The 21,648-nt window shown below is 38.0% G+C and overlaps 1 protein-coding gene across 2 annotated transcripts in view; it reads right to left on the bottom strand.

The window, feature by feature from the left end:
• Positions 1–21,648, bottom strand: part of Lmpt (four and a half LIM domains protein limpet) — a 226,708-nt gene that overhangs the window by 189,257 nt on the left and 15,803 nt on the right. The window contains exon 1 of one of the 2 annotated variants that reach the window (XM_076321174.1): positions 6,956–6,991. The exons of the other annotated variant lie outside the window; for it this stretch is intronic. Coding sequence (XP_076177289.1) covers positions 6,956–6,976 — 21 coding nt within the window. The 5' untranslated portion in view covers positions 6,977–6,991. Of the gene's footprint in view, positions 1–6,955; positions 6,992–21,648 lie in introns of those variants that run through there. 2 annotated transcript variants of the gene reach the window in all.

Below are 21,648 nucleotides of genomic sequence, written 5' to 3'. Positions count from 1 at the left end.
TCAAATGCTTCGTAGATCACGAGAGGAAGTTTCTTCTTTTTTTTTTTTTTCATTCTCGTTTACCTTCCTGTAACTGTTGACTATACTGAAACAAAGTATGCGCGTTGTTCTCTCTCTCTAATGCGTCGAGTTAACATTTGAGATAACAATCTACTATTTTCGTGCTGGCTAATGTGGAATTGCTCTTGGTTATTACTTACGCGCAATTATCGTTATTGGTCTCGTGGTAAACAATTGCTGATAGTAAGAACAAGATAAGTTTACTCAACGACTTTCTTTCTCAACGTTTTGATAATATTTATGCAGTATTTTTTAAAGGGAACATTTCTGATTGAAAATTAAAGGAAAATTGTTAACCGAAAAATTAATTTCTTTAATTTTTAAAATAAAATTTCTTAAATGAGAAAAATTAATTTTTGTTATCTTTCCCCAACAAAATTTTGAGACCATTGTGCAAGAAGAATATTGTTCGAAATTATTCAATTATCCAGTGAAAGGTATGGATGGAGAATTATATTTGTTATCATTCGAAACAACCTATTTTATTTTGTCGAGAATGTATATATTGGGTTGTTCGGAGAATCATTTTGTTTTCCAAAATGGAGAATATATAATTTGATAAAATGTTTATACGCTCTAAAAAAATCGTGTTTCATTTTCACCAAAAAAAAACGAAATAATTTTCCAAACAACCCAATACTTTGGGTACAAATTGACACTATAAGACAATTTGCGTTTGTGTTTCCTTAAGCAGCCTAAAGTACACTTATCTTGCACTCGCTACCGATTGTTTGCCATCCTTGGCATCGTTTAATCGAGAACAAAAAAAAAGTCGCATTTATTGCGTCAACAGATATTAATTCCGATTACGGACCATTGCTAACCGTTCTCTATATTTATTATAAAACAATGAAGTGTCTTACAACAAATGACCTTATAACGAACAAGGTTATTAAAAAACCACGTTTATCGTGCCAAACGATAATAGTTCCGATCACGAACCAGTGTTAACCTATCTCTACACTTATCGTAATACAAAGCAGCTCTTACAACGAATTGATTCGTTTTGAAACGAATTGATTCGTTATAAGATGCTCTAGTGTAATACTTCTTTCGAATTGTGTCCCCTCTATCGAATCATTCGATTCTGCGCCATCAATCGAACGTTCGAGTTGGTTGTAGTTAATCACAATCAACGTGGGCGTTATCTAACGTGTTCACGAAAATGGCAATTCGAGGAAATCGGTTAGGTTCGCGCGCGCAAAAAATTCGTTAAGAGTTCCAGGCACTCGACTGAAAAATTAACGATCTTCGAACGGCTGTAACTTCGTGAAAAATAGCCGTACGATAATCTTCCTGGGGTCATTTTAAAGATTAGACTCTCTATTTTTACACCCATATGTCAAATTCCCCTGGAGATCCTCCTGCACTAGGAAGTGATGAAAAAAGTGAGGATAGTTTTCTTGACAAAAATTGAAAACCTTCAAACCTCTCCCAGTTGTGTAAAAAATTTTTTACGCGTTTAAAATTACCATGAATTTGAAGATGGAAGTCTCCTCTTTGCAATGATCTCCTAAAAGTTGATGTACGATTTTTTTTTCACTATGTTATTCTACTTTGAACGAAAGGCGTCCCGTCGACGTTGAAGTGCAGTTTGGTGTCGATAGGGTAACTACCCGGATACTTGTAAAATGTGTACTAATAACGCGTAATTGTTAATTAATCGTCTAAAATAGTAATTTAAATCAATCGTGTAACAATTTTTAAAGAATCCTATTTACAATTTTGAAATCTCGATCCTCGAATTCACAGTAATTTTAGATGAGTAAACAATTTTTGAAACAACTGTGAACGGTTTGAAATCGATAAATTAAATTAAATTTTCCACATGTTGGATTACAACCCAACCACATTCTTTATTCTTTAGTATACATCACTCTCGAAATTATATTTCCTCTTCGTCGTATTTAAATTTCAATAACTCCTCCACCACCCACCATAAAAGCACGAATCGCCCACTAGTAAGAACCGGATTAACGATCACTGTATTAGTTAGTATACGAACAAAATCGAACTAAAAACCACGGAAAACAGGAAGGCTAAGATTAACGTATCAGAACGTAACATAAAAAGAGATATCCGCCCACAACCAGAGGATTAGAGTGTTATTATATATTTACTCTCTTCGTCGTCTTCAAGTTCCAATAATTCCCCTACTACCCACCAAGAAAGCTCGAATCGCCCATTACAAAGAACCAGACCACTCTGTTAACCTATGTACAAACAAAATTTAACCAAAAGACCCAGAAAACAAAACACCTGACATTAAAGCAGCAAAAAACACAAAAGATATCCATGAATAATCAGAAGATCAGAGATCATCCACTGAGGAAGATTAAAGGTTCAACACAATCGTTTAAAATCCATCCTAGAAACACCTGACATTAAAGCAGCAAAAAATACAAAAAAAAAATATCCACCAACAATCAGAAGATCATAGATTAAAGGAAGAGTAAAGGTTCAACACAATCGCTTGAAATCGTCGAAGAAAGCGAAGAAAAAATCTATTCCGCGAATAATACGATTCGACGTAACTATAAATTCTGCAAACGAGACACTTGGAAGTACATCGATCTCTCGAAACGAATAAATTCTTCTTTGAAACGTTTATGTATAAAAATTTCGGGGAACTCCTCGATCGAAGCTAAATGGGGGACCACGCAAGTGGCAAACAAGTTACATAAAAACGAGACGCGCGAATACTCGGTTGAACGTAAATCTCACCGCGCAGATTTACTATGACGGAAACAAGCGAGCTGGCGGGATTAACTTTTAAGATACGACCGACACGCGCGTTAGGCCCGCGAGTATTTAGGAGGATGCCGCGCGAGTAACTCTGAGACCAGAGGAGACAGACAGACAGAGAGAGAGAGAGAGAGAGAGAGAGAGAGAGAGAGAGAGAGAGAGAGAGAGAGAGAGAGAAGAGGGTCGTAATTCATAAATTATGCAATGGCGTGTTAACATGGTTGACCGTAGGGTAATTGACCCTTATTAAATAAAGTGGTACGACCCTGACACAACCAGGAACCACGGTCAATCCTGTGTGTACTCGGCCCAATGTAATTTAATAACGCGCTTCCTCGACATTAATAAAAGTTCCGCCTCGTAGCTGCGAAACGTCTGAAATCCTCCGGAGTCGGAGTTCGATTAGGTGGCCCCGATCAATATTATCGCTCAACTGGGATTACCTCGGTCTACCTTGGGGGTTGGGATAGGTGTTACGACCTATAGTCTCGGCCTCGTGCTGTCCACCTTTAGAACCTGCTAGCCTAACCTGTACAATTTGCATCGCTCGAAATTGATTCTGGGAGTCCTGAGACCTTCACTGCTCGGTTCTGTGGAGTCCTGGATGATGAGGTTTTACTAACTTTAGATCATAGTAGTCTACTGGGTAGGCTAAGCACAATTTGCAGTGTACAAAGTTGACTCTGAAAGTTCTGAAAGCTTTGTGGTACTGGTCTGTGGAGTCCTGGATGTCTAGGTCTTTTAGAATATTTCCTTGTTCCAAGCTATCTACCTCTGGACTACACTAGTCTATTGTGTAGACTAAGGATAATTCGCATTGTACAAAGTTGACTCTAGAAGTCTTGAAAGCTTTGTGGTACTGGTCTGTGGAGTCCTGGATATCGAGATCTTTTGGATGATTTCCTTATTCCAAGCTATCTACCTTTGGACTACATTAGTCTATTGTGTAGACTAAGCACAATTTGCATTGTACATAATTGACTTTAGAAGTTCTAAGACGTTCATAACTAGGTTCTGTTAACCCCTAGATGTCGAGATCTTTTGAAATGTTTCCTTGTTGAAAGGAACAATCCACATTTAGACACTGCTAGCCTAACCTAAACAATTTGTACCGTGCAAAATTGATTCTAGAAGTCCTGAGGCCTTTGTAGTTCTGTTGTGTGCAGTCCTGGATATCGAGATCTTTTAGAATATTTCCTTGTTCCAAGCTATCTACCTTTGGACTACACTAGTCTATTGTGTAGACTAAGCACAATTTGCATTGTGCACAATTGACTCTAGAAGTCCTAAAACTTCTGTGGTACTGTTCTGTAGAGTCCTGGATGTCAAGATCTTTTAGAATATTTCCTTGTTCCAAGTTGTGTACTGTGTAGACTAAGCATAATTTACATTGTATGAAGTTGACTCTAAAAGTCCTGAGACCTTTGTAATTCTGTTGTGTGCAGTTCTAGATATCGAGATTTTTTTTAATGTTTTCTTGTTCCAAGCTGTCTACCTTTAGACCACAATAGTCTATTGTGTAGACTAAGCATAATTTGCATTGTACAAAGTTGACTCTAGAAGTCCTAAGACCTTTGTAATTCTGTTGTGTGGAGTCCTGAATGTTGAGATCTTTTGGAATGCTTCCTTGTTGCAAACTGTCCACATTTAGACCCTAGTAGCCTAACCTGTACAATTTGTGTCGTGCAAAATTGATTCTAAAAGTCCTAAGGCCTTTGTAGTTCTGTTCTGTGCAGTCCTGGATGTCGAGATCTTTTGAAACATTTTCTTGTTTCAAACTGTCTACACAATAGACTTCTGTGGTCTAAAGGTAGACAGCTTGAAACAAGAAAATATTCCAAAAGATCCTGGACTACACACAACAGAACTACAAAGCCCTTACGACCTTTAGAATCAATTTTACACGATACCAATTGTACAGGTTAGGCTAGTAGGATCTGGGTTAGGTCTGGGTTAGGTCCTAGACCACAGTAGTCTATCGTGTAGACTAACCACAATTTGCATCGTGCAAAATTGACTCTAGAGGTCCTAGAGACCTTCATAGTTGGGTTCTGTGAAGTCCTGGATGTCGAGATCTTTTGGAATATTTCCTCGTTCCAAGCTGTCCACCTTTAGACCACACTAGTCTATTTTCTAGACTAAGCACAATTTTCATTGCACAAAGTTGACTCTACAAAACCCTGAGACCTCTGTGATACTATTCTGTGGAGTCCTAGATGTCAAGATCTTTTAGAATATTTCCTCGTTCCAAGCTGTCCACCTTTAGACCCAGTTAACACATCCCACCCAATGTCCATCGTGCAAAGTTGATTCTAGAATTCCAAAGACCTTCGTAGCTAGGTTCTATCGAGTCCCAGATCTCGATACCCAACAAGGAAACATCCCAAGTAGAGAGTCTCAACAGCGTGAAAGTATTTGTATCGTTACAGACCCTGATCCCTCGAAAAAGATATCCTGAAGTTCAAAAATTCGTTGCCTTTGAAATTCGAGAATCTAAAAGAAAAAATCCAATTGCAAGACTGCACTCCTCAAGAATGCTATTATTCGTCGAAAAGTTGCTCACTAGTGTCGAATACCAATGGAGAGAACCACAATGATCAGCTATTGACAATCCGGGGGCCCTGTTAACCTGTAACCTCACACACAAAGTTGCACAATTCTCAGAACTCCTCCCCTCCCCTCGCTGCTGGTCCTCTCCCTTTAGTTACCCAGCCTCTGTACACGAGCTAAGCCCCTAATAGCCTGGGTCCCAAGTAATCCAGATTCCACGCAGCTCGTAACGTTCACCCGTGGCCTGGTCTTTGCATAATGTAACAGTCCATAGCAAGAAACCTAGATTCCTAGCGATCTACGCGTCCACATCAGCCTTTAAGCAACGAACGAAGCGTGGCCTGGGAAGAAAAATTTCGCTAATGGAGACGGATAAAAATTGCGACACCGTGAAGAACAATGAACGCGCGTGGGCCGGGCTTATCGAGTTGTCACACCTCGGGAAAGAATGCGTTAACTGAAAAACCACAGAAGCAATGACCCTAAAATTTATCGCGCGGCCGGCGGTGTACGCCACGATCGTAAATCCTCGGCCCGTTCACCCACCTGACCGTCGAAATGACAACGCGATCGTGAAAAGTGTCGTAAAAAATAGGGGAGCATAACGGCTACCGAAGTCGCCCGTGGAAAATGTCAAGGGAAGCGAACAGAACGTTGCACGATTGTTATGTATTTATGCGTATGAAGAGAAAACACGTTGGATGCATCCTTTTGTTGGAAACGGCGGACGTAAAACGGCGATGCCGGCAAGGAGCTGTTAAAAGACGACGAGACGTTTATACGCTCGGCCGGGATGTCGAAAGAGACGCGAACGTTAAAGAGCGATTATTAACGACGTCGAACGACGTTTCGTTTACAGGGTGAAGAAAAAATTCTGTCTCTCTTATTGAAATTGCTCGTCATTTTTCTACGAATGTTCGATGTAGGAATTCTAAATTTTTTTCTTTTATAGATTTTATCGTTGTTAAGTTGACTAATATTATTTCATAGTGTATTTAACAGTAACGTTTAATAGTAAATTTCTTAGTTAAATTTTATTGTTGTCTCTGTTACTCAATATTGTAAAATACATAGTTGTAAAATACATTTGTTCGATATTGAGTATAATTAATATTTTTAAGTATGCAGGTTATTGTATCGATGTTCTCTCACTTGTACGAAGCAGTTAAACATTTATATCTGTTATTCAAAAGGGACAGAATTTCTTTTTCTCCGTATCGAGAATAGTTGTTAAGTTAACTAATATTATTTCATAGTGTATTTAACAGTAACGTTTAATAGTAAATTTCTTAGTTAAATTTTATTGTTGTCTCTGTTACTCAATATTGTATAATACATAGTTGTAAAATACATTTGTTCGATACTGAGTATTGAGGGACAGAATTTCTTTTTCTCCGTATCGAGAATAGTTGTTAAGTTAACTAATATTATTTCATAGTGTATTTAACAGTAACGTTTAATAGTAAATTTCTTAGTTAAATTTTATTGTTGTCTCTGTTACTCAATATTGTAAAATACATAGTTGTAGAATACATTTGTTCGATATTGAGTACAATTAATATTTTTAAGTATGCAGGTTATCGTATCGATGTTCTCTCACTTGTACGAAGCAGTTGAACATTTATCGCTGTTATTCAAAAGGGACAGAATTTCTTTTTCTCTGTATCGAGAATAGTGTTTCGTATCTCATTCGTATTGAAAGTTTCTCACTGTGCACGGATTCACGATAATACGTCCTCGATGTCACCCACTGGTCTTCGTTCCACGAAACGTGTACCACGATTCTCGAGCGACTAATAAGCAACCGACGCGAAACGACTGACGTGACCAATCGTCGGGCGATCGGTTGCCTAAACACCGCGTCGCGGTCGCGCTGATGGACAAAGTACGAATACAACGTGCGACTCGATATATGCGCGTGTGCTCCGTTCTTTTTTTTTTTTCTTATCGCGTCACCGTCGCGTAGCTTAGACGATAGAGCGGCCTAAGACGCAGCGCGACGACGTTTCGATACGGAATCTTTTATCGAACGCGTCGCATCGCTATAGCGATACACCTGTACGCCAACGGACAATTAAACGAGCAAATTATCGTGACGTTAAATACCCAGCTGTCGAGTTCGACTTTCGTTCTCTTGATTTGTGTCCATGGCACACGAATGATTTTAACCCTTTGCACTCCATGCTTCTTTGCAACTTAGAAACCCACGCCTTGAGAAAATCCTTCAAGTCGTGAAATTGATCTGGAATTGAACGTTTTTATATACTTCGCGTACATACGTTTACATTCTAGGAAAACGTAATATTCCAATTCCAATTTGAATTCCAAACCACGAAGTTTTCCCTGGTCGGAAATAGTACACTGAATTAGGTGTGACCAAGGGTCTCTTCTTGAGTCCAAAGGGTTAAAATGGTGGAGTATTCGAAAGTTATTCGAATGGTCGAGTACTCGAAAGTTATTTGAATGGTCGAGTACTCGAAACCTATTCGAATAATCGAATACTCGAATAATATTCGGATGAGCAAGCATTCGAACAATATTCGAATCGTCGAGTACTCGAAACCTATTCGAATAATCGAATACTCGAATGATATTCGGATGAGCAAGCATTCGAACAATATTCGAATGGTCGAGTACTCGAAAGTTATTCGAATGGTCGAGTACTCGAAAGCTATTTGAATAATCGAATACTCGAGTAATATTCGGATGAGCAAGCATTCGAACAATATTCGAATGGTCGAGTACTCGAAAGTTATTCGAATGGTCGAGTACTCGAAACCTATTCAAATAATCGAATACTTGAATAATATTCGGATGAGCAAGCATTCGAACAATATTCGAATGGTCGAGTACTCGAAACCTATTTGAATAATCGAATACTCGAATGATATTCGGATAAGCAAGCATTCGAACAATATTCGAATGGTCGAGTTGTCGAACGAGGATTACCAGTTCGCATGAATGAAAATTTTGTAATTTATGGTAAATGAAAATTTGTCGAGTATGAGTCGCTATCATATTACAAATTTTCTGACGTACGAGAAACGTCATTACGTCTCGATGACTTTGAGAAATAAATAAAAATTAGTTTGCATTAGTGTAGCGTAGTTGGGCACAGTTCAATTGGAGTTGGTTTAGATACTATTGGCATTGCAAACTAATAAATTAATTTCTCTAGATTTTGAGATAGTGATAATCATCCTTGTCGATCACCCTCCACTCATAAGCTTACCAACGATGTGACGTACCCACCAGTGGTCGTTGACCTAAATACAGGGTGTTGAAAAAAAATTCTCTTCAAATAATTTCTAAAAGAACCTGAAAGAAATAAAATATTTGCGATTTGTATAAATATATTATTCATCAATTTTCGGAACACTGTACCGTACTACGGACGAAAAATTGTATCGTAAATAAATGATCGGCGGAAATTCGATTTTTTCAAAATTAACTTTTTAAAATTTAATTTTAAATATTTTCTCACGGTTCGAGTTTCCACGAATTTCTTTTTTTTTTAATTCCCCCGGTGGTTGTCCGTCGAGAACACGCGCGAAGAAGGAAAGAGACGCACGTGGAATGTAATCGCTGCGTTTGCTCGAAGGATTTCGTTGTAACCGATACCCGAGGAAATTGGTTGCGTTCGATTAAACGCGCGGGATGATATCGATCGCGAGAGCAACGACAGGGAAAACGCGAATCGTATTCGCCCCGATACGCGTGTCAGTACATCGTACCGACTACTCTGATAATCCAATCGGAATACTTTTCTGTATTAACTTGAACGCTTTGGCGACCGAGTAGTTCTATCTGAGGCTTCTCCTTCTGCATCCCCACTTCAATAAAATCTAACCAACCTGACTTAATCGTTCTATGTTTTTGTAATTCGAAGATAGATTAAGGTAGATTGGATTAAGTTGGGTCAGATTAAGTTAAGTTAGGTTTGGTAAGGTCAGATAAAGTCAGGTTGGAAAAATCTAACCAATCTCACTTAATCATTTTATGTTTTTGTAATTCGAAGATAGATTAAAGTAGATTGGATTAAATTAAGTTAGGTTTGGTAAGGTCAAGTAAAGTCAGGTTGGAAAAATCTAGCCAATCTCACTTAATCGTTCCTTGTTTTTGTAATTCGAAGATAGATTAAGGTAGATTGGATTAAGTTGGGTCAGATTAAGTTAAGTTAGGTTAGGTAAGGTCAAATAAAGTCAGGTTGGAAAAATCTAGCCAATCTCACTTAATCATTCTATGTTTTTGTAATTTGAAGATAGATTAAGATAGATTGGATTAAGTTAGGTTAGATTAAGTTAAGTTAGGTTAGGTAAGGTCAAGTAAAGTTAGGTTGGGTTAGGGTAAGGTTAAGGTGTATCTTTAGGTAAGGTTAGGAAAGGTTGGAAAAGGTTAAACAAGGTTAGATAAGGTCAGCTAAAGGTAAGACAACATTTAGGTAAGAGTTAGGTAAATTCAAGTAAGGTCGGGCTAGGAGAAGGTTAGATAAAGGTCAGGCAAAGTTAAGTAAGATTAGATTATATTAAGGTTGAGGTTTTAAAATCTAAAATGAACTTTCATGGGATATCCCCGAATACACACGTAGATACCTTTTCCATAAGTTTACCTTGAATATCATAGTACCAAGAATCTTATGCAAATATCTCGGAAACTAAACCCGAACAACGGTAACATATATAGGAAAAAGTTATTCGCAACGATGACCTTGAACTACACCGTGAAGCTCATCGAAATCTACGAGAAGGCCAATCTTCTGAACAATTACCCCGAACTTTCAAAGATTACATTACGTACTTTTCCATAAGTTTACCTTGAATATCATAGTACCAAGAATCTTTCGCAAATATCTCGGAAACTAAACCCGAACAACGGAAAAAATGTAAAGGAAAAAATTATTCACAACAATGACCTTGAACTACACCGTCAAGCTCATCGAGATCTACGAGAAGGCCAATCTTCTGAACAATTACCCCGAACTTTCAAAGATTACATTACGTACATTTTGTTCCCCGTTTCACAATGAAATTGTCCCGCGTCTGACAAATCCAGTAACACTACGTCATCCTCCCAGCTAGCCGCGATGTCATCCCTAATGGACGAAGTTCGAACCCGGATACAAGTCCAGAACGGACATTATCGTCGCACGTAATACTGAGAAAGCGTGAAAAACCTCGTTCGATGGACCATCAATTCGGGCGCGAGTCTCGGCCAATCTCGGAGTGTTTCGCGTAACGGTTAATTTACGAGACGTTGCGCGTCACAGAGAGGGAGATTCCAGGGCCAAGTTCAGGACAATGGGCGAATCCACGCGCGGTTTTCGATCAAGGTTACGCGCGTCGAGGACACGTGGAATTTCGCGAGTTCGTATCGGCTATATGCAACCGGCTTTAGTCCTTCGACGTCTCGACATTTAACCGGGTGGTCCCGGTAATAGAGAAATCGGGGTCGCGGGCGTAACACGCGCGAAACAATACTTTGAGAGCTAACGACGACGTGTTTCGTCGTGGGATTGGTACACGTGCCATAGCCAACGGCCATTCGGCCTGATTTACATCCGACCATCGGGTTCTCCCTTTTTGGTGATCATCGAGCGGATGCATCGGGACTCGTAGGAACGAACGAGCGTTTCTTTGAGTGTCTCTGTGCCGTGGAACAAGAGCCGTGGGATAACGGAGGGAAAAAACGCGACCTGCCGAGAGAACAGAACAGCCTTTTCATTCGCGATCGTTTCGGATAATCTTCCCGCGTCGTAGCACCGAGACAACATCGCGCATCGACGAACTTCGCGGAATCACTGTGTTCAGATCGGTGCACACGATGCACCTATGCACGTACGCGACGCTTTGAGGCTGCGAAAAAACGATACCGCCAACCGGGGCGTTTCGAGTCTTTTTCGTGGTTCGAACGAGCGTTTATTTGTACCGGGATCCCGAGTAGGGACTCAAGGTCGTCGAATTTCACTGTACTCGAACCTTCGTGTACTCGGAGGATTCGAATATGGAGAGAATGCGGTTCGAGTACTACTCGAGTAACTGAATATTCGAATTCTGTTCGAGTACTACTCGAGTACCCAAATATTCGAATTCTGTTCGAGTACTGCTCGAGTACACGAATATTCGAATTCTGTTCGAGTACTACTCGAGTACGCGAATATTGGAATTCTGTTCGAGTACTACTCGAGTACCCGAATATTCGAATTCTGTTCGAGTACTATTCGAGTACCCGAATATTCGAATTCTGTTCGAGCGTTTGAGTGTTCGAATAATACTCGAGTACTGTTCGAGCGCTCGAGTATTCGAATAATACTCGGGTACTGTTCGAGCGTTTGAGTGTTCGAATAAGACTCGAGTACTGTTCGAGCGTTTGAGTATTCGAATAATACTCGAGTACTGTTCGAGCGTCTGAGTATTCGAATAATACTCGAGTACTGTTCGAGCGTTTGAGTATTCGAGTAATACTCGAGTACTGTTCGAGCGTTTGAGTATTCGAATAGTACTCGAATACTGTTCGAGCGTTTGAGTATTCGAATAATACTCGAGTACTGTTCGAGCGCTCGAGTATTCGAATAATACTCGGGTACTGTTCGAGCGTTTGAGTGTTCGAATAAGACTCGAGTACTGTTCGAGCGTTTGAGTATTCGAATAATACTCGAGTACTGTTCGAGCGTTTGAGTATTCGAGTAATACTCGAGTACTGTTCGAGCGCTCGAGTATTCGAATAATACTCGAGTACTGTTAGAGCGTTTGTGTATTCGAATTATACTCGAATACTGTTCGAGCGTTTGAGTATTCGAATAATACTCGAGTACTGTTCGAGCGTTCGAGTATTCGAATAATACTCGAGTACTGTTCGAACGCTCGAGTATCCAACCCAACTCTAACCGAACTATGCCCAACTAGGCTACACTAACGCAAACTAATTTTTCATTCATTTCTCAAAGTCATCGGGATGCAATGACGTTTCTCGTACGTCACAAAGTTCGTAATACGATAACGACTCTCACTCCACAAATTTTCGTTTCCCATAAATTACCAAATTTTTATATTTACGAATCAGTAATCCCCGCAGGTAAATTTTTTCAAACAAATTTTCCTCCTTTCACCGAGTACTGTTCACTTAAAAAATCACTGTTCGAAAAATTATATTTTTCCTACTCCAACCCTCGCAACAACCAATGTGTTACGTATACCGTGAGATCTTCCCCTGTTCGATAATTTCCAAAAAGCGTTTCCGTACGAGGTACGATCCAAGGGTGAAACGTGCACGTCTGCGATGGTGGAAAGAGAGAGACATCAAGGGCACGCGATGATTATTCGAATTCCACTCCCCAGGTTTCATCGGAAAGACGATTCGTCCCTCGGGACGTCCCCGACGCGAGCCACAGGCTAGGCTAACCTTTCGACGACGAAACGAGCCGTAGAGGGGATGAAAAAGATCGAAGGGTGCAGCCTAGATAAGGTCTGGTAAGGGCGTGGTTGATTATAGCCTCTCTGTACAATGTGTTCACCTTTTCACGGTTGACACCCTATCTCGAAAGTTCCGATCCAATTAATCGCGCCTGAAACTCGATACTTATTGGAAAACGTTTAGGTGCGCTTACGGGGCGGGGGGTGGGGGTGGTAGGGTGACGGTTGTCGGGGTGGGGGAGCAGAAGTCGACTGAAATTTTCGTGGACGATTTTTGCGGTAATAACATCGTAAAAGCGTCGGAGTCGGGGGATCTTTCCTGTGCCAAACGTTCCCGAACGAGAACTGTTGCATTCAGGGCCAACATCTGTGCACGAGGAGGGAGATGATGGGAAGAATCTGACCGATAACTTTCGTCGATTCAATTTGCTGGTAATGGGGGGAGAATAAAACCACGACGACGATGAGGTTTAGCGCATCGATGGCACGTGGTATTTAATACGTAATGTTGGAAAATACTGGAGTGTACAGAGATTGATCCAGGATATCTAATTTAGTGTATAGAAATGAGTCCAGGATATATACAAAAGTGTTTAAATGTTAGTCCAGAATTAGTCGTACGCTGCTATAGTGTATATAAATTAATCTAGGATGTATATTGGAGTGTGTGCAAATCAATCTAGGATACCTAATTCAGTGTATAGAAATGAGACCAGGGTATATACAAAAGTGTATAATATTAGTCCAGAATTAGTCCTATGCTACTGTAATGTATATAAATCAATCTAGGATATCTATTATAGTGTATATAAATCAATCTAGGACATCTATTATAGTGTATATAAATCAATCTAGGATATCTATTATAGTGTATATAAATCAATCTAGGATATCTATTATAGTGTACACAAATATAAAGATATCTAATTTAGTGTATAGAAATGAGTCCAAGATATCTACAAAAGTGTATAATATTAGTCCAGAATTAGTCCCATGCTATTATAGTGTATATAAATCAATCCAGGATATCTATTATAGTGTATACAAATCAATCCAGGATATCTATTCTAGTGTACACAAATCAATCCAGCATATCTATTATAGTCTATAAAAATCAATCCAGGATATCTACTGTAGTGTATAAAAATGAGTCGAGGATATTTACAAAAGTGTATAAAATTATTCCATAATTAGTCATTCTCAGGGTGGGTATCGTTCTGAACAAAAATTGTAACCACGAACCAGGATTTGTACCATAGTGTACAAAAATTGTACCCTTGGCTTGTAATCACAGCGATTCGAACCGATAGAGAATACAAAAGCTCTCCTGAACCGTGAGACAAAACTTTCGAGGCGAGAAACGATTACGAAATGGTGGTCCGTCGGGACCGTGAAAATTCGAAACAAATCGAACCTAATCGCCCAACACGCTCCGAGAACCCACTCCGAGCGAGCGGAGAAACACGTTGCTCGAATTAGAATACGATAATTACCGATCGTCGTGAGTGACTCATCGATCGTGCGATTAAATGTATCTCCCAAGGTGTTCCGGTGGTCTATTAACGAGGGAGCAAAAAAGCGGGGACGAGGAGAGAGAGAGAGAGAGAGAGAGAGAGAGAGAGAGAGAGAGAGAGAGAGAGAGAGAGAGAGAGAGAGAGAGAGAGAGAGAGAGAGAGAGAGAGAGAGAGAGAGAGAGAGAGAGAGAGAGAGAGAGAGAGACAGAGAGAGAAATAAAAAACGTTATCGCGATTACGATCGAGCGATCAGATAAGGAGTACTCGTAAGATCGCGTTGTCGATACGCAATTATCGATACAACGCCGATCGGGGAACCGTGCGCGGAATTTGCACAATTACCAAGTGTTTGCTTCCCATTACATACGTATGCACGAATTCACCGCGAGCCACGACGTCAACCGCCCGACAAGTAAATACCTCTCCGCGCGAACGAATAAACACTCGAAACGTAAAACGTTTCCCTCTTTTACCCGCTCGATCCCCGCCACGCGATCCAACGTGCACACAATCCGCCCGATTAAATAACGAGACCGAGTTCTTTCTTGTCTTTTCTTTCTTTCCTTTTTTTTTCTTTTTTCATTTCTCTTTCTTGTTTTCATCGAATTTACAATTAACGACGGCTCGTAAATACGATGGAACTCCATTTACACGCACCCGACGCGGGACAAGTAGCTCATATAACCCGGATTTATGTAATAGAAGCGCACCGATTATTGTCGTCAGTTGTAACTTTTCGTTCATACAAACCGATTCGATCGTACATTTAGCTCGTTCTAAAGGTTATAAAAAGAATATTTCTATCGTTCGTAAACATTTTTTCTGCTCATTGTCGCCTTGTAACCGGGGTTTACAAGAACCTTTAATTGTTTCATTTCGTTAATTGTCGCTTTATAACTGGGGTTATAAGAAGAATATTTCTATCGTTCGTAAACATTTTTTCTGCTCATTGTCGCCTTGTAACCGGGGTTTGTAGAACCTCTAATTGTTTCATTTCGTTAATTGTCGTCTTATAACCGGGGTTTGTAGAACCCCTAATTGTGCCATTTCGTTAATTGTCGCCTTATAACCGGGGTTATAAGAATATTTCTATCGTTCGTAAACATTTTTTCTGCTCATTGACACCTTGTAACCGGGGTTTGTAGAACCCTTAATTGTTTCATTTCGTTAATTGTCGCCTTATAACCGGGGTTATAAGAAGAATATTTCTGTCGTTTATAAACATATTTCTGCTCATTGTCGCCTTAATTTCGAACTTTATTAGGTTAGATTCTTTTTCGGTTAACGTTAGATATTGTTATTTTTTAATTTTTCGATATACGACACTTTTTGATCTTTTGGGAATTTTTTACAAATCGCAAAGCACGTTTCTGATACGTTTTGAATTGCTGTTGAAAACCATGTTCTTGGAACACAATGAAATACAATTATTAGAGATGATAATCAAAAGACTGCCTTGTCGGGACAAAGCTTTGCGAGTGAGACGTATTTACAACGTTTAAATGAGTTTTGTTTTCATTTTCGTTCGTAGTAGATGCTTATGTAACTGGAGTAACACTTAACGGAAGTTCAAATACTATAATACGTGTTCGATAGTTCATTGAATTATCGTCGAAAATTTTATTGCAATAAATAAAGTTCCACTGTACCACAATTCGAAACTCGTGATCTAAGAGTGATGATTGTTCCATTTCGTTAAGAAAAATATTTTTACTTATATTCAATGTAAAAAAATGGATAATTTTTGAACCTCCACCCATGCATACATTCCACTGTTTAAATAACGGGACCAAGTTCTTTTTTACATTCAATAAATACCTCGTAAATACCTCGATTCGAGGTTCCTGGTTCAATGGCAGTAATTGTTTAATTTCTTTGAGAGATTCGAAAAGAAATAGCGTGTCGCGTGAATAGCTTTTTCCAAACACAATAAAACGTATCAAAAACGGAAGATTCTTAATCTCCGTGCATGCACACCACTTCCGTGATAATTGGACTGCGGATGTTTATGCGCGCGTGGTATGCGAGGCACGTGTAACATTTATCCGGTTAAAATATGCATACACATGCGAAAAATTTGCAAGGTATGCCGGTAATATGCACAATATGTATATACCGTACGGAGTATGTAAAATTTTCAGAGAATGTTGTAATATTTTGTTACTCGGCTTGTTCGAGTGTATCGCGAATATTTATCCGTTGATTTGATCATTTTTTTCTCCCGTGACCCTCATATTTCATCGTTGCTGGAATGAATTTTATCGTAACAATTTTAAACGTAAAAAATACTGATTACACAAATATCAATCATTATCGAACCATTTCCAATCGTTTCTGCGACACTCTTGATTTCTTCAACAATTTCTTTAACGCGTTTAAACATTCTTGTAGCTCTGCGAAACTCGCCTTTGTTTATTTTATATTAACACTTCTCTTCTTGCCCATCGTCGTTAATACATACGTTTTGCAATAAAAGTTTCTTTCGCTCGATATCGATAATTTACTAATATTATTATAACAGTCGATATTAACATTTTTGCGATCAATATTTTCTCCAATTAATATTGATACAGTATTAATATTATTGTAACGTCGTTAATACATACTTTTTGCAATAAAATTTCCTTTCGCTCGATATCGATAATTTACTAATATTATTATAATAATCGATATTAACATTTTTGCGATCAAAGTTTTCTCTAGTCAATATCGATCAATTATTAATATTATTGTAACGTTATTAATATACACGTTTTCCAATAAAAGTTTCTTTCACTCGATATCGATAAATTATTAATATTATTGTAACGTCATTAATATATACGTTTTGCAATAAAATTTCCTTTCACTCGATATCGATAAATTACTAATATTATTATAACAGTCAATATTAACATTTTTGCGATCAATATTTTCTCCAATTAATATCGATAAAGTATTAATATTATTGTAACGTCGTTAATACATACTTTTTACAATAAAATTTCCTTTCACTCGATATCGTTAATTTACTAATATCATTACAACAATCGTTATTAACACTTTTCTCCCATCGTGTCGTCGTTAATACCACCCTTTTGCGATCAAAGTTTTCTCCAGTCAATATCGATGAATTATTAATATTATCCTAACGATCGGCGCTAATTGCAGTCACTTTATTATTACTTTACCAGTATTAGCGGTAGCAATTACCACAAAGTTAACGAATAGGAATTTTAAATACGTCGTTACTCGAGTATTCAAATCGCGAGTACCGGTATTCGAATAGGCGATAATTCGATCGGTAATCCCGAGTACTGCGTCGAATAAGAAAGAAACATATAAAAAAAAAAAACGATCGAAACGACAACTGACTTTGAACGTAACCGTGATAGTTTTCTAAAAGTAAAATCAGCCTCGTTACTTAACCGCGGGACTGTTGTATATTTGCAAGCACGTACGAATGAATTAACCAGCCACTCCCGAAGCGCGATGATCGTCCATCTTGCCCGTTTATAAACGCGTCTCGCGGGGATTGGCGTTGTCCCGTTTGTAAACCCGCCAGCACCGGCGTAACTTGGCCACGTTGCATTATGATTCCTCCACGTGCTTAGGTAAACATCCCGAGGGAGTCGCGCGACTCCCAGGGGACGTTGATTTCGATCGCTAATGGACACGCGATCGTTGCATCGAATCGGCCTTCGGTTTCCGCAACCTTCCTTCGCCGTGATGACGATTTTTCAGTTACCAGGTAGCTCGGCGCTCGAACGGATAATTTCAATGGGTATTTAATAATCTTAAAGGAGTATTTAATAATCTTCTTAAACGAGTATTTAATCGTCTTGATAAACGAGTATTTAATAACCTTAACAAACGATTTTGCTCATATCTCAATGAGGTGAAATTACTTGGAAAAATACACTTGTAGGAAATTTTTATTTTTTACAATATGGCGTAGATCGAATCTTCTTTCTTTGTGGCACCGATCTACTGTTTCTACGTCACTCAGTGCTCAAATGAATAATTTCAACGAGTATTTAATAATCTTCTTAAACGAATATTTAATATTCTTAATAAACGAGTATTTAATCGTCTTATTAAACGAGTATTTAATAATCTTAATAAACGAGTATCTAATAACCTTAACGAACGATTTTGCTCATATCTCAATGAGGTGAAATTACTTGGAAAAATACACTTGTAGGAAATTTTTATTTTTTACAATATGGCGTAGGTCGAATTTGTCTATGGTGACAATTTTTCCGTTTCCACGTCGCTCGGTACTCGAATTAATAATTTCAACGAGTATTTAATAATCTTCATAAACGAGTATTTAATATTCTTAATAAACGAGTATCTAATAACCTTAACAAGCGAATATCTAATAATCTCAAGAAACGATTTTGCTCATATCCCAATGGGGTGAAATTACTTGGAAAAAGACACTTATAGGAAATGTTTATTGTTTACAATATTGCGTAAATCGAATCTCCCTTCTCCGTAGTGTCAATTTTTCCATTTCCATGTCGTTCGATACTCAGTGAATAATTTTAACCAGTCGAATAATCTTAATAAACGATTTCAATGAAAAGAAACAATATTGGCACTGTAATCATTCGCCAATGTGCACAATTTATTAATTCAATTACTCGCACCTAAAGATGCTTGATAAGGAACAGTGTAGAAGTGTTTGTTAACCCTAAACGATTTCTTTGACGATTATTTAAAAAATGGATCAACATCCCTTACACATACAATTAGACTTTTGTCTTTATACACAAAATTATATTTTCTTAAGTGTGTTTCGATATAAAGACGAAAATTGTTAAGAAGAAGTTGTTTGAATTAAAAAAAGAAAATTATATTCTTAAGAAAAAGAAAATTGTGTTCTTAAGAAGAAAAAAAATTGTATTCTTAAGAAAAAGAAAATTGTGTCTCACAAAAAGATTATGACTCAAGAAGAAGAAAATTGTGTCTCTCAAAAAGAAGATTATGACTCCAGAAAAAGAAAATTGTCTTCTTAAGAAAAAGAAAATTGTGTCTTACAAAAAGAAGATTATGACTCAAGAAGAAGAAAATTGTGTTCTTAAGAAAAAGAAAATTGTGTTCTTAAGAAAAAGAAAATTGTGTCTCACAAAAAGAAGATTACGACTCAAAAAAAATAAAACTGTGTCTAAAGAAAAAAATCGTGTATTCCTGATCGATCCCATTTCGTGTCGATAACTCGATTCACGATAAGATCAACTGACAAAAGACTTTGTACAAAAGATCGTGATACCGTTGTTCGAGAGCCGAATCTTTCGAAAAAGCATTTATAAAAATTTCCGAGCAACTATGCGTGCGTTATCCCCACAACACGGTAAAGTATCTTAGAAGAATCCCAAGAATAGAATTCCTGTCGAATTCAAATTTCAAATACTGAATCGACATTAAAACTCGCTGTTGAATTTAACAAAAAATTCCCAGCTGATATCGAGCCTACTAATTTTTATTTCCTTTGTTGAATTACTTTTTAAGAATCTGATCTTAAAAATCTCGACATTAAAAATCTGAATTTATAAAAATTTCCGAGCAACTATGGGTGCATTATCCCCACAACAAGTATCTTAGAAGAATTCCAAGAATAGAATTCCTTTCGAATTCAAATTTCAAATATTGGATCGGCATTAAAAATCTGATCTTAAAAATCTCGACATTAAAAATCTGAATTTATACAAATTTCCGAGCAACTATGCGTGCATTATCCCCACAACAAGTATCTTAGAAGAATTCCAAGAATAGAATTCCTTTCGAATTCAAATTTCAGATATTGGATCGACGTTAAACCTAACCTCTAGGAAAACAGGGGACAAACTCAACCCGTACAATTGGCGCGAAACGGAGCCCGTTTCCGTGCGGGAGGGGAGGAGTGGGGGGAGAAAAAAATCGGCGCTGCACGATTGGAAGACAGAGAAGGCCGTGGTTGCTTTATCACCGGCAATTACCACGATCGATTGTCGCCGTTAATTGAAATCTGTTCGATATAACGGGTACACGTGTAACCCAGCTACGGAAGCCCCGCCAGAAGCCGTCGTTTTCGCCTTCGTCCTCTGTCTGGGCTGACTGGCTTCTAATAAATCACCGACCCCTTCGTACGAGAAGAAACAAACGCCCCGGGATACTCCATTAACGTGACGCTTTGCGTTCGGCGTCCACCAACGTGATCACGATCACGGTGTTTTTTAACCATTTTCGGCGATACCACGCGGTATTTGTTTGGTAATTGTTTTTCAAAGTGTTTCAAAACGTTCCTCCGTTGTCGAAATTTCAATTCGAAAGAAATAAAAATTAGTAGGCTCGCTATCAGCTGGGAAATTTTTGTTAAATTCAATAACGATTTTTAATGTCGATTCAATATTTAAAATTTGAATTCGAAAGGAATTCTTTTCTTGGGATTCTTCTAAGATACTTGTTGTGGGGATAATGCACGCATAGTTGCTCGGAAATTTTTATAAATTTAGATTTTTAATGTCGAGATATTTAATGTCGATCCAATATTTGAAATTTAAATTCGAAAGGAATTCTATTCTTAGGACTCATCTAAGATATTCTACAGTGTTGTGGGAATGTTTTAATAATGCACGCATAGTTACTCGGAAATTTTTATGAATTCATCAACGATTTTTAATGTCGATCCAATATTTGAAATTTGAATTCGAAAGGAATTTTATTCTTAGGGCTCTTTCGAAATACTCTACTGTATCATGGGAATGTTTTAATAGTGCACGCATAGTTATTCGGAAATTTTTATAAATTCACCAGCTTTTTAATATCGATTCAAAATTTAAAATTTGAATTCGAAACGAATGAAAGAGCAAGCGTGAAGAACAGTTGGATAAGTATTCTACCATGGTATGGGGATGTTTTAATAATGCGTTTACAGAAATTGTTTTTAAAAATCTTCCATTGCTCCACTACCGAAATTTGAATTCGAAAGTAACTCGTAATGGAAATTTTTTTCATCTTTCGATCTAGAAAGACACTCAACGTGATAACATTCAATTTGTACGTATATACAAATTTACTTCTTTTCGTATAAATTTTCAAGGTCACCTTAAACTTCTTCGTAGCGACCTAACCTCAAAATTCGTCCCGACCGTATCAACTATCCAGACGAATCAAACGGAGCCAAGAGAAAACTATTCGAGAACAAAAATTACAAATCGTGGTTAGAAAAGTGGAAGGTGACATTAAAAAATTCGCAGAAAAACAAAACGTACAAAAAATCAAATCTCATAACCTTAAAAATCCTTCGAAATTGTATCGTTAAGGTAAATCGTTTCATCCTATACATTTGTTTCCTTGGTCACTTACTATTGGATTGTTCGAAAAGTCATTTTGTTTTTTTTGGT

Source organism: Ptiloglossa arizonensis, chromosome 1 (genome assembly GCF_051014685.1).
Source record: "Ptiloglossa arizonensis isolate GNS036 chromosome 1, iyPtiAriz1_principal, whole genome shotgun sequence".
Classification (NCBI taxonomy): Eukaryota; Metazoa; Arthropoda; class Insecta; order Hymenoptera; family Colletidae; genus Ptiloglossa; species Ptiloglossa arizonensis.
This window is presented reverse-complemented; position numbering and strand designations above follow the sequence as displayed.